The sequence below is a fragment of the Calonectris borealis genome, chromosome 16, assembly GCF_964195595.1.
Source record: "Calonectris borealis chromosome 16, bCalBor7.hap1.2, whole genome shotgun sequence".
In the NCBI taxonomy this organism is placed as follows: Eukaryota; Metazoa; Chordata; class Aves; order Procellariiformes; family Procellariidae; genus Calonectris; species Calonectris borealis.
The window spans coordinates 21,258,394-21,272,359 of record NC_134327.1 but is presented as its reverse complement, the minus strand read 5'-3'; the positions used below and the strand labels follow the sequence as shown (position 1 = coordinate 21,272,359).

The window sequence follows — 13,966 nt, the reverse complement described above, 5'->3', positions numbered from 1 at the left end:
ACGAGTAAACAGCCAGTAGCAGTACTTCGGCTCTGAAATGAAGCTTCCAATCCAGGGCCAAAAGAGGGACAGAAGACAGACATGAGGCAGTCTTTTTCTGTTAGTGGTTAACAGCAAAACTCATGTTACCCTCCTCTGAGGTTCACAAAGTCTCGTCCTGCTAGAAATCAAGCGCTCACATGAGGTGTCAAAGACTCAGAACTTCAGCACCAATATCCACAGGTTTATTGCTTCTCTCCAAAGCTGCTGTAAATATTCAGGATTTGGCAAAGCTCAGAATTTTGTCTGTTCAGAGCCGGGCAGGAAGCCCAGAGTGGACATTTCCTCGTGTTCCTCCATAAAGCCCTACACTCCAAATTATGGCTCAATACCCTCCTCACCGGTGAACAATGAATTTTCAATTAAACACAAGGGAAAACAAAAAGCTTGTGAGGACTTTATCATCAGAACCAACTTTACACCTAGACACTCGGCTCGGTATCATTTTATTTGGTGGAGGAGGTGGTAAATTAAACTTAACTAGTTCAGGAAAGAATGTGCAAGCCTCAACCACTGGTTGCGAATAAGCCAAGCTGGAGAGGGCACAAAGTGTCTTTACGTGCACAGAGGGAAAAAGGAAAAGCCTCTAGTCCAGAACGGTAGAAAAGCACAAGACAGAATGTGCCCCTGGGGACTGGCAATTAAAATCTCATTTTGGGTCTACATCAGCACAAAATTAAATAGAGTAATGTTGGCGGTGTTGTGGTCAGCACTAACACAGCCACAGCAGCACAAGAGCCTGTGAGAGCTCATGAGGCAGAGAAAGAACCGAGAGTACCAGGAATTAAGCCAGATGCGAACCTAGACACCGTCAAGGTGCATGGGCACTACATTTCAAATAGTCCAGAGCTGCAACTCTGCTTGGGGGGACAGGACAGGCAACCACAGAAAGCAGAATGACATAACTGTACATACTAAACCCCACCAACTCCTCCATTCACAGCAAGGCCTCTCCCAGTGAAAAAGCCACTTCCCGTTTGGCTTCTGAGAGATGTTACACTGATTACGTGGATGCCTGCAAGGAGAGCAAAATACCCTTTCCACAGCAAGTGTGGGAGGAAAGCAAGACTTTTTCCTAGAGAAGTACTTCACCCTTTAGCTGAAAAAGCCAGACAGCATTCAGAGCAGTTTACCAATGGTTACTTTTTCAGAAGTTCTTCCCTCTTTTCCTGTTCAATCAGTTTTGAAACCACAGGTATTGCTCATTTAAAAAAACAAAACAAAAAAAACAACCTTCAGTTTTCACATAAAAACAAACTGAGGGTTTTGTGTGGTTATGACTCAAATTACTCACGTTACGCCATGCTCTCAGAACCACCTTGGCTGAGAGTTGAAGCTGGCCCCCTGCCAGCACTCCAGCCCTGCGCCTGAAACGCAGAATTCGGAGCGACTCAAGGACCTTTGAGAAATGCCTGCCTGGACATCTGCCCAGCCGCTCAGACCAAAACAAAGCACTCTATGCTGGGCCCCTGTACTTCAGCCATCTGCTTGAAAGAGGGCAGCCGCAGGTTGAAGTGCCAGCCGTTGCGTTTGCTCCAGCTAGTGCTGTTTTAGATCTCAGTGTAGAGCAGCGAAAGGTAACAGATCCCCATGATTATCCAGACCTCCTTCCCCTATGCACGGGACACAAGCCATCTAAACGAATGCATAACACTAGGACCAAACTTCATCTTGGCAGCAGAAGAAACCTGAGGAAGTTTCACTCAAGACCAGTCAGTCTTCCTGGCCTGTGACTTGCACCAGAATCAGCTACTTTCTGGCTCATTGCACAAGAATGCAGAAAGGAATCCGTCTGGAGGGTTTATTGACCTGACTAATATCTTCCGTTCATGCTAATGATTTCATGGTTTTGTTTACCACTCTAGCCTGTCCTGTAGAGACAGATACATCGCTGGTCCTGTTTGGAAACACAGATTGATCAAGCCTAGGGATAAGGAGCATATAAACCACCTGAAAGCTCTGATCAAGGGAACACAGAAACCTCTGGACATATCTAGCAAGAAGGATCTGGAATTCAGCTATTTCTCCAAAACCTTATCAAATACAGTTTGGCTCTGGATGACAGATCGCTGGGTTGAGTAAAATGAAAGGTTCAGGTAATAACAGTACCTCACAAGTCGGAGAGAGTCTTTGCGGATATTCACCAAACTTCTCAGTGTCTTCACTGGCTCGTGTGGAGCTGGAGTTACATAGGGAAACTGGAACAAAAAGGCAAATAATTCTCCTGTTATTATACTATAAAAGGTAGCAGCATGTTTCCTGGCATACAATCTACCCAAACCAAGAAACATCCACCTTTAAGGGTACTCAGTACAACAGCCACAAGGAACAGCAATAGAGAATTCTATTTACAGATAAAACGAGCATGTTTCAGGGTGAAAATCCTGCTCTGGCCCAGCAGTAGTTCATATTGGGAGTAGGCACTTTAAGAAAGGGCATTTTCACAAGCTCTTTTTCTGCATCCTGAATTCTCAGTCTGGAAAGCCTTGCTCTCACAAGCTTTTATTTCAACTAAAGAAACCACCTCCAGCTTGAGCAGAAGAAATGCAGCTCTTTCATGTGTGTTACAGCATGCAAACAGTGACTTGACTGCTAATCAGCGTGCCGAAGCCCTGGATTACTGGGGAAAACTCTTTTTATTCTGAAACAATGGGGCAAATGTTCTGGAAAAGAAAAGAAAGAGACAGGGATAGGGGGCCTCATTCTATTCTACAGTCAAGAGACCTTCTCTCACAGACTGTCCTTTAAATACAGGATGATAATGCTTCAGACTGTAATTCTCCTTACTGGTCACAGAATCTCCAGCAAGAAACGCAAAGGAAACTGCTTACTGTGGTGACCGCAACCTGTACAGCTGCAGACCTGCCTGCTGGATCTCCCACCCGCTTGGCGAAGTCTGAAGCCGAAACATCCACTCACACAACTGCCAGGTACTCAGACTGGAGACACAGCCGTGCTCCAAGTCAGAGCAACGGCACGACACAAAGGTACAGAGCTAGGGGACAGGCTTTCAGGCAGAAGGTTACTCTGAATGTATCCAGCAACAGTGCCACCACGCAGCCTCATGAGAGGTGGGGTCCTTCAAACACACATCTACTACGTGCCCGGCAGCGGTGTGGAGAGAGTGACCGATGTGGAGCAGAAGTACCAGGGACCACCAACATACACGTTTCCTTAGAAATGAGGAATCTGCTAAACAGGCAGCCAAACGCTGCCGCAGCTGAACTTCAGGGCAGCTCCAGGACACAACCCTTCAGTGTCGTCCCCTCAGGCCACAGAAATGTATTGGTGGGGCAATAGCCAGAGCCTGAGGGAAAACGTGCTGTTTCCTGACCGATACAAGAACGCAAAGACCCCCTGCCACAGCCACAGGCAGCAGAGAATCCATGGGGCAGCAGCAACTACTTGTCTTACACCCTGACTGCTTGGTACTGTGGTTGGTAGCACTGCTCTACACAGAGCAGTCAAGACCTCACTTACTCCAAAGCAAGAACTTGGCCCACGTCCAGAAAGCAGTTTTGCTGCTCTGTGTTCAAGCGTTTTTTTCCCCTGAAGATTAATCAGAGCTGCCAAAGGGCATTAACTTTACATAGGCAAACTATATACCACGACAGCCTCCCTCTCGTAGACCTATTTGGCAAACGTCCCACTGTGTTAATAGCAGTCTCACCCACTCCCCTCTGAAGAAATGATGAAATTCAGTGCTGGGATGTCTGCGAGGAAACCCAGGCTGAGACATGCAGGCAATCTAACTCTGCAAGGTAAGTCCCTACAGCCATAGGCACATGGGATATTTAGCTAACAGCTGCATCTTCTGCTTTTGTCGGAGCGCTGTGCAGCTGCCAGTCACAGAGCAAAGGAGAAGCGGTCAGCTTTTAACCACTGTCCTGCAGGGGCCCTGTATGCAGACATGGCGTAGGGTATGTGGTGAGCATCCCCACGCCCGCATAGCACTGTTACGTCCAGAACAATTTCCATCTAAAGTCCCGTCCTTCCTAATTCTGTTGCTCATCTGCACTTTCTGCTTGAACAAGGGCTCTCCGGATTCTCCCTTGTCCTACCCCGCAGAGTCCTGTTAACTAACTGTGGTGCCGAGAAGACCAATGGCACAGCCCAAGGACAACTCGGAAAGCAGAACGTGCTTGTCACCGGTCCAATTCAAACATCGAGTCATCTTGCCTCAGTTTCCCCCATCTGTAAAACAGGGGTGATACTGAACTGCCTCCGAGCACTACAAGCATGAATTAACAAATAGTCACAGCTTTTCTGAAGATGAAAACCATGACATCAATTTTTCACTTTCATGTTTTGAAGCTGCAGAAACAACTAGGAAAATAGCTGGCAAAGCAAGCAGCTCTTTTCCCTTTCCTCTCCAGCACTCTGAAAACATCTCCAAATGGCTCCTACTCTGTTACCTTTCGGTTCTTTTTAAGCAGTTCTGAGATGCAAGAGAAATCCAAAACATAACACTTGCATAAAATTCCTACCTGTCCCTCACAGCAGTGCTATTCCCTGTTCACAAGAAAAGAACAAGCCAATCACTCGAGCAGGTAGCTTTTCACAGTCTCGTAAGACACCTGTGAGCCCAGAAATACCTCCATGATCCAACTCAGAAAACTAAAGGAGAGACTTTCTGAGCAGCCCACCTAGGTTACAAAGCAAACAAAAATCACGAAATATCTGTCTTAACGCCGCCCTACGCCCAGTCAGGCCACTCGCTCACACAGAGAGCGGCACGTGTTGAAGAGGATCTGCTTCCCAGCCTTCTCCTCTCTGCAGCATGTTTTACACTTGCTCAGGCAGGCAATCAGAATTAGTCCCAAAATCTGTGCTCCTGAGTCCCTGTCCTTCTTCCCCCACTACTTCTTCCTTCTGCCCTAAGTGAAAATAAGCCTAGAAGGTGAATACTGCTTCTCAGAAAAACTCCGCTTGCATCTGAACAGCTATGGCAGCCGGCAAGCTGGGACACGGGGTGGGGGAATGCTCTTGCACCTCCGACTGGAATGACACTCCCCAAGCAGCGAGGGTCTCTTAGGTCTGTGCTATCCTTCTCTACAAGCGCCCTACACAAGATTTTCCAAAACAGGCAGAAAACAAAAGGGTAAAATAGACAGCATATAGGAACTTGCCTGAACAGGTCTATTCCCGAGGAAGTTTAGATCCATGTTCTCGCCAAAAAGGTAGCCCTCGGGGTGTGGGGTGTCAAACTTCTCGCCTCCCATAAAGAAGTGACTTGCAAAGTAGTTTCCTAGAAAAAAAAAAAACCACAAGGGAATAAAAAAAAAACCTCTAAATGAGTGCTTCCCAGAGAACAGCTGGTCTGTGCAGTTTTTAATTTACAAGTATGAAAGAGCACAAGACAGAAAATACTTGTTAGTTCACTCCTTCCCTGTACTACCGACGGCCACTGCCAACAGTAGAAGCGGGGCAGCGGGGGAAGAACCTAGAATAAATCATTGCCGTGGAGATAATTCCATTTTAACTTGTTTTCCAGAGAAGGGACAGGGAGCAGTAAGAGTCGGCTCTTTCCAATACTGCTCGATTCTGATGTATTCTTCCTCTTTTCTCCACCTTCCAGTGTGAAGTCCAGTCCCACAAACACCACTGACCTGCTCAGGCAAGAATGGGGCTTCCTCCCACCTCAAAGCCCTGCACAGCCAGAGAGGCTCCTGTGGGGCAATTTTTGCCTTCCCTCCCCTCTTTCACTCCCAAATCCCAGGGCGAGAACGACACAAAACCTTTACCGTGAGTGCTAGAGACTATACGCCTTGATGCTGAATATAATTAATAACACTGACAGTTCTAAATGCAGAAGGATGGGTGTCTGGAAGAGATAAACCCTGGGACTGACTAAGCTGAACTTCAGCTCTGAAAGCCTCACCACAGATCTGTTTCATTCATCTTTAAGGTGATGCACTCACTGCAAATTTCAGGAGACAAAGTGTGTGCAAGGTCACTGGGATTCTGGAGCACTGGATTAACTGCAAAGTCAACCGAATCGATTCAGATGTATGAGAGCACCACAAATGTAACTTCCTCCTAGAAAGACTTCAGGAAAACACTCTCAAATATGAACTCCGCGGAGTTACAATTTCAGAGAAATAAGTGTCAGGAGAGAACTAAAATAAAAGGCTCCACCCAAGCCATTTCCCTTGAAGTTTCAGAGCAGGGGTTTTTCCCCCGCATGATGAAAGGACTGAGCCAAACGTACATTCGCTTCCCTAGGTGCAATGCACAGACAGTGTAAAATTTGTTTTAAAACGAGTCATTACAGAAGCAGTAACTGATCATCTGAATGGTTATGGAGGCATTATGGAAGGATTTGCAGTCCCTTTAGCTAGGAGCAAGCATGATTTCCTCTGAAATGGAAGGGTTTTCATGAATGGCTCTGTGTTTTCCATTAAAGCTTTTTTCCTTTACGCTTCAAGAAAGGCTCTTCTTACTCTGCACAGATGGTAGTGCTTTAATGACGATGGTAGTGCTCAGCTATTGCTGAGCTCAGCTTACAAGCATCCAGATGTTTATATTATAAAACCACATCCTTCTTTCCAGATACAACAATCAACTTCAGCACAGGTCCAGAATCTACCTAGAATCTGTCTTACAAGATCAGCATAACAAAATGTAGGTGCTCCAAATGACAGGCAACCTTTTCCCACCCCACTCAGAAGCAATAAATTAAAAAGCTAATCTGCATATAATCTCCAAGCACAGCTAGCTTGATACAGCCTCTCCACCCGAGATACACTGCGGTGATTTATGCTCATACTAAGCTTCAGAAAAGCATGATGAACACTGGGGTTCAGGAATAGATTTCACATTTTACATGGCTCAAGCAGGATTGTGTTTTGGAGCATTTTACCTGATTAACTGTGAAGACAACGGCTGTGCAGGATGCCTCAGTACCGCAGCCTCTGATTACCTGGGATCAGAGTCAGACAGCTCCCTCGTATCCCATGAACGAGACACCCTGGGGCTCGACTCACCTCAGTAAACCTGTATTCCACAAATTCAGAGCAGAGCTTTTTTGTGGAAGAAGTTCTGCATCCCAGGCGTAGAGGACGCAGAGCCCCAGCAGGCGAGGAGCGCTCGCCACCACTGAAGGCCCGCACTGCGGGGAGCCAGCTGTCCAGGAGAGCGTCGCCAGGCAGCCTCTCCAGCACCTTGGGATGGAAAGGTCTCTCTCGTACAACTGGAACGACGCTGAGATGCATAACTAGCATGTTCAAGGCACCTGCCACGCTGTCTTTGCTCCACTAAGAAGTACTTTTGGGATCTCTAACAAATTGTTGGGATTTCTTACAAATACACACTACCCCCCGCAACACAGCGGCACTTATCTAACTGAAACCACAGCTTCAATTCCACGTTCAGACTGAAGGCTCCCCTCATCTTCCTGCTAAGTCACCTCCTGCAACATGAAGGAGGTTTTTTTTTTTTTCCCAGAGGCACTTCCTTCACGAGCAAACAAGAAACGTAGTCAGTACCAGTCAGTACCGAAAAGCACGAGGAAAATCACCTTGAGGAGCTCAGAGGGGAATACACCGGTGAGCAGAACACCCCTGGGCTCTGCCAGTGCTGCTACGGATACAAAACCCGCCGCATACACAAGGTCTCAACAGCAAACCTAACAAACAAGGATGGCAGCAAACTGTCTTCACAAATTTATAACGCAGTTTTTAGCAGCTAAAAAAAGATATTCTATTGCAAGCTTTCAGAAACCAGTTGCTACAACAACACATTAAGTTCAGAGCTCTCAAGGTTAAGACTAAAGTTACGCATTATTCCTCTCAACCACTGTCACAAGCAACTCAGAGTTTGCCCAAGTTGGAGACAAAACGCTTTAAGAAAGCACTTCTGTAAATACCACACCAAGGAGTAAAAGGACAAAGAAACTTCAAGAAGGAAAAAATGAGGTATCCTCTTTTCCGGTCACCGTGATGTCCACAAGACTGATAGGATTTTTAGTGTCTCTGAAAGGCTTGTACGTATTTCCTATGCATTAAAATCCTGCTGCAGCTCCACCTCTAGGTTCTATTTCCAACTCCATTACAAAGACAGCTTTAGGATTTTAGCCAGACTACCATGCCTCTTGAACCCTCTTCCCACATGTCCCCCCAGCCTATAAAACAACCTCGACCTGCCTCACGCAGGTCTTGCAAGGCCAGCTTTACTCTGCAGCTATGGACACAAGGATGCTAAGCACCATCCTCTTTGGCAGGAAAAAAAGAAAAGCAAAAAAATCTTTGGATGAACCGTCCACAGAACTGCTACAAACAGAAATCCTCCAGGAAAATGCAGTGACACACTTAGGAGGAAAGAATCATACACAAATAAACAAGGACAAAATATGAGAAAAATGCCAGAGCAAAGAAAAACTGTGGCTTTCCTTCCCCAGACTAAATCAGCACAAAACACAGGAGAGCATTAGATAAAAGACAACATGAGCAGGTGACACTGCTAAGATAGATGAACTACAAGCAGTGGTTTTAAGAGAAATTCTTGTGGTGGAAAACTTTACAGTGGCTGGAAAAACACCCCTGGGACACCCAGAATGGCCAAGTCTGACTTTGTCCCACACAAACTGGAACCCAAGGCTTCTCCAAGGCATCAAATGACACCAAACTACTTAACATTTAGTCCAACATGGTGGTGGGGTTTTATTATCATAAACGCACCAGCACTAAGCACCAGACTGCTCCGGTCGTAATTACTTCTCCCTAACCCTAACCCAGCGTCCTAATCCCGTGACCACGCAAGCCCAACACAGGGATGCGATGCACGAGTGACACAACACCCTACACCGGCCAGGAGCACAGAGTCGACAACACAACTGTAGCCCCATCAAAACAAGGGCTGTATCGTACAATGTTCATTAACAGAAAGCAATTAGATGTTCGTTTAGGCTTCTCACCATTATTAGAATTAACAGTGAAGGGATAGAAGTTGAGTCCTTTTCAATCACTTAGCCAGACACTCCCCAGCACACCATGCCGAGGGACGGACTGACAGCACAGTCCCAGACACAGCCTCAGCCTGAACCAGCACCGCGGCTGGATGAGGCCATCTCGCCTTCCTCATCGCCCATCCCTGTTGGGCCACCAAAAGTGATCACGTACCAAACAGGAATGTGGCTCTGAGCTGGGTTAAATATAATCCAGCGACAAACAAGTAGCAAAAGCAACTGCTTTTGACCCATGAGCGCTCCAGTCTGGTGCTCGTGAGTAGCTGGGGAGAAGGCAGGAAGGGAACGCTCCAGTCAACGGCTCGTGGTGGTGGCCGTCACCAGCAGGGTTGGGCTGAAACCCCTACAGAACCTCAGCAGGAGTAACGAGACAACCGCTCCGCTGTGCTTTGTGGAGTGGGTGAGGAACGAAAGCTATGTGTGAAATACAGGAACGTATTTCTGCCTTGACCCTGTCACAGTGCACATGGCTTATGAGCAGAGAACAAGGTGATGGACTGGGTACAACGCTGGGTACCCTTCTCCTATTTAAAATTGCTCTTTCTTTAAAGCATCATTCCCAAACAAAGCAGTTCAGCTTCAGAGAGCAGTAATCTGCCTCCTCTTTCTTCCTCCCAAAAATGTCCAGGGAATTCTCTATCAAGAGCCTACTCCAGAGGAGAAAAGCCATCTCAAGGGCACGTGCTCCCTGCCCTGCTCCACACTGCAGATGAGCTCCTGGAACAAGAGATGAGCTGACGAAGGAGCTGCGGAAAACACTGGTGCATTGCTCACTGGTTGCTAAAGCAATAGGTGCATCATGAGACTGCATGCAAGAACACAGATCGTTTTACTGCTTCAAGCACAGAAGCACAGTGAAGATCACGACTGTTCTTTGCGATTACCCATTTTTAGCCTGTTTCATGGGAGCAGTAATTCTTCTGTCCAAACTGGGCCCTTCTCCAACCCCTTTCCAACTGGTCAGGCATCCACAACGCCAGCACAGTCTCCATAAAGGAAGCAGGAAAGGTTAAAAGGTACCAGCTAAGTGGGATTAGAGAAGGGAATCAGGTGTCACCTTACAGCATTTCAGCAGCCTCAGCCCCCCAGATTCAGGAGGGGAAATGCAGATGATCCACACCTTGGACGAATAAGCAGGGCATTTTCAGACGATTTTTAACTACAAAACTCCATACCAGTTGCAACAAAGCTGTTAAATGATCTGTGGATGCCTCATTAGGGACTCTGGCTCATAAGGACCAAGGTGGATTCCACAACCACCTGCTCAATCCTCCACAGAGCACGCGACTGACCCAGCAATAACCACATCAAAAGCCAATAAACGAGAACTGAATATTCACCACTGCATTTGCAGCCAGCTGTGACTCAACAAGGTGCTGTCACTTGGTACAATCTGGTAAAGTAACCGTGTTCCTTTTCACAGGCAGGCTGACACACTGCTTAAATTACAGTCAGAATACCTGTATTTTGTGTTTATTTCCTCGCACAACATGTCTTTCTTGTGAGGTTGTGTATTTGCTCCAGGACGCAAAGCCTTCAAACCGATGCCGACCATGGACGGCAGCTGACCAGAGCCGCAGCAGCTTGCCCAGACACTCGCCGTAAGTCAAGATCTGCTTAAACCAGAGACTCGGAGGGAAAGAACGTAAAAGGTGACGGACAGCCCTCGGTGCTGCACAAGTCTCCAGCGGGTGGGTAACCTCAGGCAACACTCTCTCACCACATCTTCCAGCCTTTCAGGGGTAATCCCTGAGCAGCCAGGAGACTGCCTGCCTGTCAGGCTAACACTCCGGCGCACACATTCAAGCATCTAACACAGCCGATGGAAAACTGGCTTCTTCCCGTCAGGCAGTCAGTAGCAGTACAGGGCTCACAGTAACAGTGTCCAGTTAGAAATAATTAGCAACCATTTAGCCTAAGAACTTTTTGTACTACTTCTAGCTTGCTTCCTGAAATCAAATAAAACCAGACACGCTCCCTTCCAGTTGTCTTCCCTGTGCCAGTCATAGCTAATCTTTCCAGCGCCAAGACAAACACACTCAGGATTGATTGTAGGACCAGAAGGGACAGTGTCCTGAACACGCTCCGCCTGAAGAAGGGAGGGGGGTTGCCATCCTAACAGCCCTTACTGTCCTGGTACTTAGTAACCTTCCTTGAATCTCCACCTCAGAGGTGTTCATGAGCTCTTCTTATGCCTAGAATGATCTTGAGCTTGAACAGCTCTTCTCCCTGAAGTCAAGAGGATCCTTGTTAGATAAATCTGAAAAAGGTGAAGAGAAAGGCCTAGCCTAAAGCCAGTATGCTTTCAGAAAGAGCACAAGCAAGTGCAAGAGAAAATTAATTAACAATATCTAATTGTATCCAAAGCCTTTAAAGGAAATACCAGTAATTTTCTTTAATCAGCTGCTTGAAAGCATTAGCTGTTCAGTTTTACAAGGGAGGTACCACACGTGGAATGCCATTTGGCAGCTTCTAGGTCAACAGACCCCTTCCAGGGTGCATGTGAACACACAAACCCAACCTCACGTGTGTGACGGGGTTACCTTGGCAAGCACGTTGGCTAAAGCCCAACACACCATTAAATTCTAGTCCGGGTAATTACAACAGTACAGAAACAACAGGATGATGATTTGAAAGAAGCAGTTTAATGTTCATTGCATATGGTGGTTATAATTAATCCAGTCCCTATCTAAAATCCTGTCTAAGCGTCAACAGAAATCAGGTGCAACCTCTAGGCTGTCAGCAAATTGCCAGCAGGGCCCATGGTACCACAGCTACAGCTTAGCAGGCAGCTCACGCCCACAGAGTCTCCCACACTGGGAAAGTCCCCCAGCCACCCAGGGGACACGCAGAGTCCTGCTGTAACCTAGCAGTGACATTTGCCTTTCCTAGCAGCCCAAGAAACTAGTTCCCACCCCCCAAAAAAAGCAGGTTAGATTTTCTAAGAGAGCCAGCACAGCTGAAGAATTTTTCTGGGCAGCTTTCCCCCTTCCGTCTCCTCCACACCACCATTCTTGCTGAAGGCCAACCTGCAACAAGATAAGGTGTAAGGATAGCAGGACTCCATCTGAGAAGATCTTGCACCCCCTCCATCACACAGCCCTGAGGATGTCACAGCCAGCAGGTCATCGGAGACACGCAGAACTCGAGTCTCTGAACGAAAAGGCTACACTGCACCTGTACCCGAGAGTCAGGGAACCCAAATTGCTGCTCTGCGAATTCTTTGGCCTGCCGGGGAAAGCCCTAGCAGAACAGAAACTTAGAAAAATTTGTAAGCGAATGGACACTGTAGGAGAAAACAGCACCTGAATTTCCCTGATGACTTGTTTTGTGAGAAGAATAAATAAAACTCTTTAAACAAGTTAAACCAGGCCAATCTCTAAAGCCAGTCTAAGACAAGGTGAGTCACGGGCTCATCCCAGCCTCAAAAAAGTGGCACTGCTGACAACTCTCTTAAGTTTTCAGAACGTCTCCCTTTGGAAAACAAACACCCATGTAGGCCATGTCAGTCCAACGGCTCCTAGGTGAGAACCACTGCCATTTTAAGGCGTTAAAGAAGGTTGTCATGTGGGAATTTTTCCATCCTATATTCCACCAGATCCGATTTTCCTTCCGCATCACCACCGAACTCCGCCGTCGCTTCCTCTTTACCAGCAGGAGATGCCCCACTTGCCGCAGAGCGACGACTCGCTGCGGTCACGTTTCCAGAGCGGAGAAGCAAAGCCTTGCTCCCCTACCGTGACCCACCAGGCCCAAAGGGCAGCGACTGAGCCGGGTGGCCGCGGCCACTGACAGAGGGACGGGCAGACCGCCTAAGCGTTAGATTCAGGGCAGACGGCCCCCTGCACCCTTACACTTCAGCCAAACAGGGCACCGAGACGGCCTTATTAGCCCGAGAAGACACATCCATCGGCGCTCTCCACCAGCGAGGCCCCGAGCCGAGCGGGCAGGGCCCCGGGCAGAGCCAGGGCCAGCCCCGGGCCCCGCTCGGCCCCGGCCGGTGACGGGCACTCCCGCAGCCCCTTCCCCTGGGGATCCCGCGGCCCGGCCGCCCCGGGACCGCCCCCCGCCACGCCTGTCCCCCTCGGGGCGGCCTGGGGGGCACGGGGCCCGGCGAAGGCCCGTCCCCCTCCCCCGTCCTCGGCGCTGAGGGGAGCGGCCCCGCGGCCCTCACCGGACTTGGGCGGGTAGCGGTAGGCCGAGTTGGCCTGGATGTCGATGTCCTCCACGCCCGCGATGCGCCGGCTGAGCAGGGAGCCCATGGCGGCCGCGGGCAGGACGGGCCGGGGGACGCAGAGCAGCGCGGCGGCGGCGGCGAGCGGCCCGCACCCGCACCCACGGCGGCGGCGGCGGCGGCGGCGGCGCGGGGCACGCCGGGAGAGCGAGTCCGCCTGCCCCGCGACTACAACTCCCGTCAGGCACCGCGGCGGCGCCTACCAACAGCAGCGCGGCGGAGGGGGCAGCGGAGGCACGCGCCCCACGGCCTCCCCCGGGGCGCAGCGTGCGCTCTGCCGGCAGAGGGCGCTGCCACGCGGGGCCCGGGGCGGGGGCGGCACCCAGCGCGGGGACGGGGCACCCATGGCCGGGATGGGGCACCCATGGCCGGGACGGGGCACCCAGCGCGGGGACGGGGCACCCGTGGCCGGGATGGGGCACCCATGGCCGGGATGGGGCACCCTGCGCGGGGACGGGGCACCCATGGCCGGGACGGGGCACCCATGGCCGGGATGGGGCACCCAGCGCGGGGACGGGGCACCCATGGCCGGGACTGGGCACCCATGGCCGGGACGGGGCGCCCATGGCCGGGACGGGGCACCCATGGCCGGGACTGGGCACCCATGGCCGGGACGGGGCACCCATGGCCGGGATGGGGCACCCAGCGCGGGGACGGGGCACCCACGGCCGGGACGGGGCACCCATGGCCGGGATGGGGCACCCAGCGCGGGGACGGGGCACCCACGG

At 49.9% G+C, this 13,966-nt stretch overlaps 1 protein-coding gene across 7 annotated transcripts in view; it reads right to left on the bottom strand.

Annotated features, from left to right (window-relative positions):
- Positions 1-13,361, bottom strand: part of MGRN1 (mahogunin ring finger 1) — a 57,273-nt gene extending 43,912 nt beyond the window's left edge. For 3 of the 7 annotated variants that reach the window (XR_012676199.1, XM_075165972.1, XM_075165971.1), the window contains exons 1-3: positions 13,179-13,355; positions 5,169-5,287; positions 2,149-2,237 (exon numbers count right to left, since the gene is read on the bottom strand). Coding sequence is in view for 6 of the 7 variants with exons in the window: in XM_075165972.1 (XP_075022073.1) it covers positions 2,149-2,237; positions 5,169-5,287; positions 13,179-13,266 (296 nt within the window). In the remaining variant the exon portion in view is untranslated. Of the gene's footprint in view, positions 1-2,148; positions 2,238-5,168; positions 5,288-13,178 lie in introns of all 7 variants that reach the window. The other 4 variants (XM_075165969.1, XM_075165968.1, XM_075165967.1 and 1 more) reach the window with 3 other exon arrangements.
- Between the last annotated feature and the right edge of the window lie 605 nt (positions 13,362-13,966).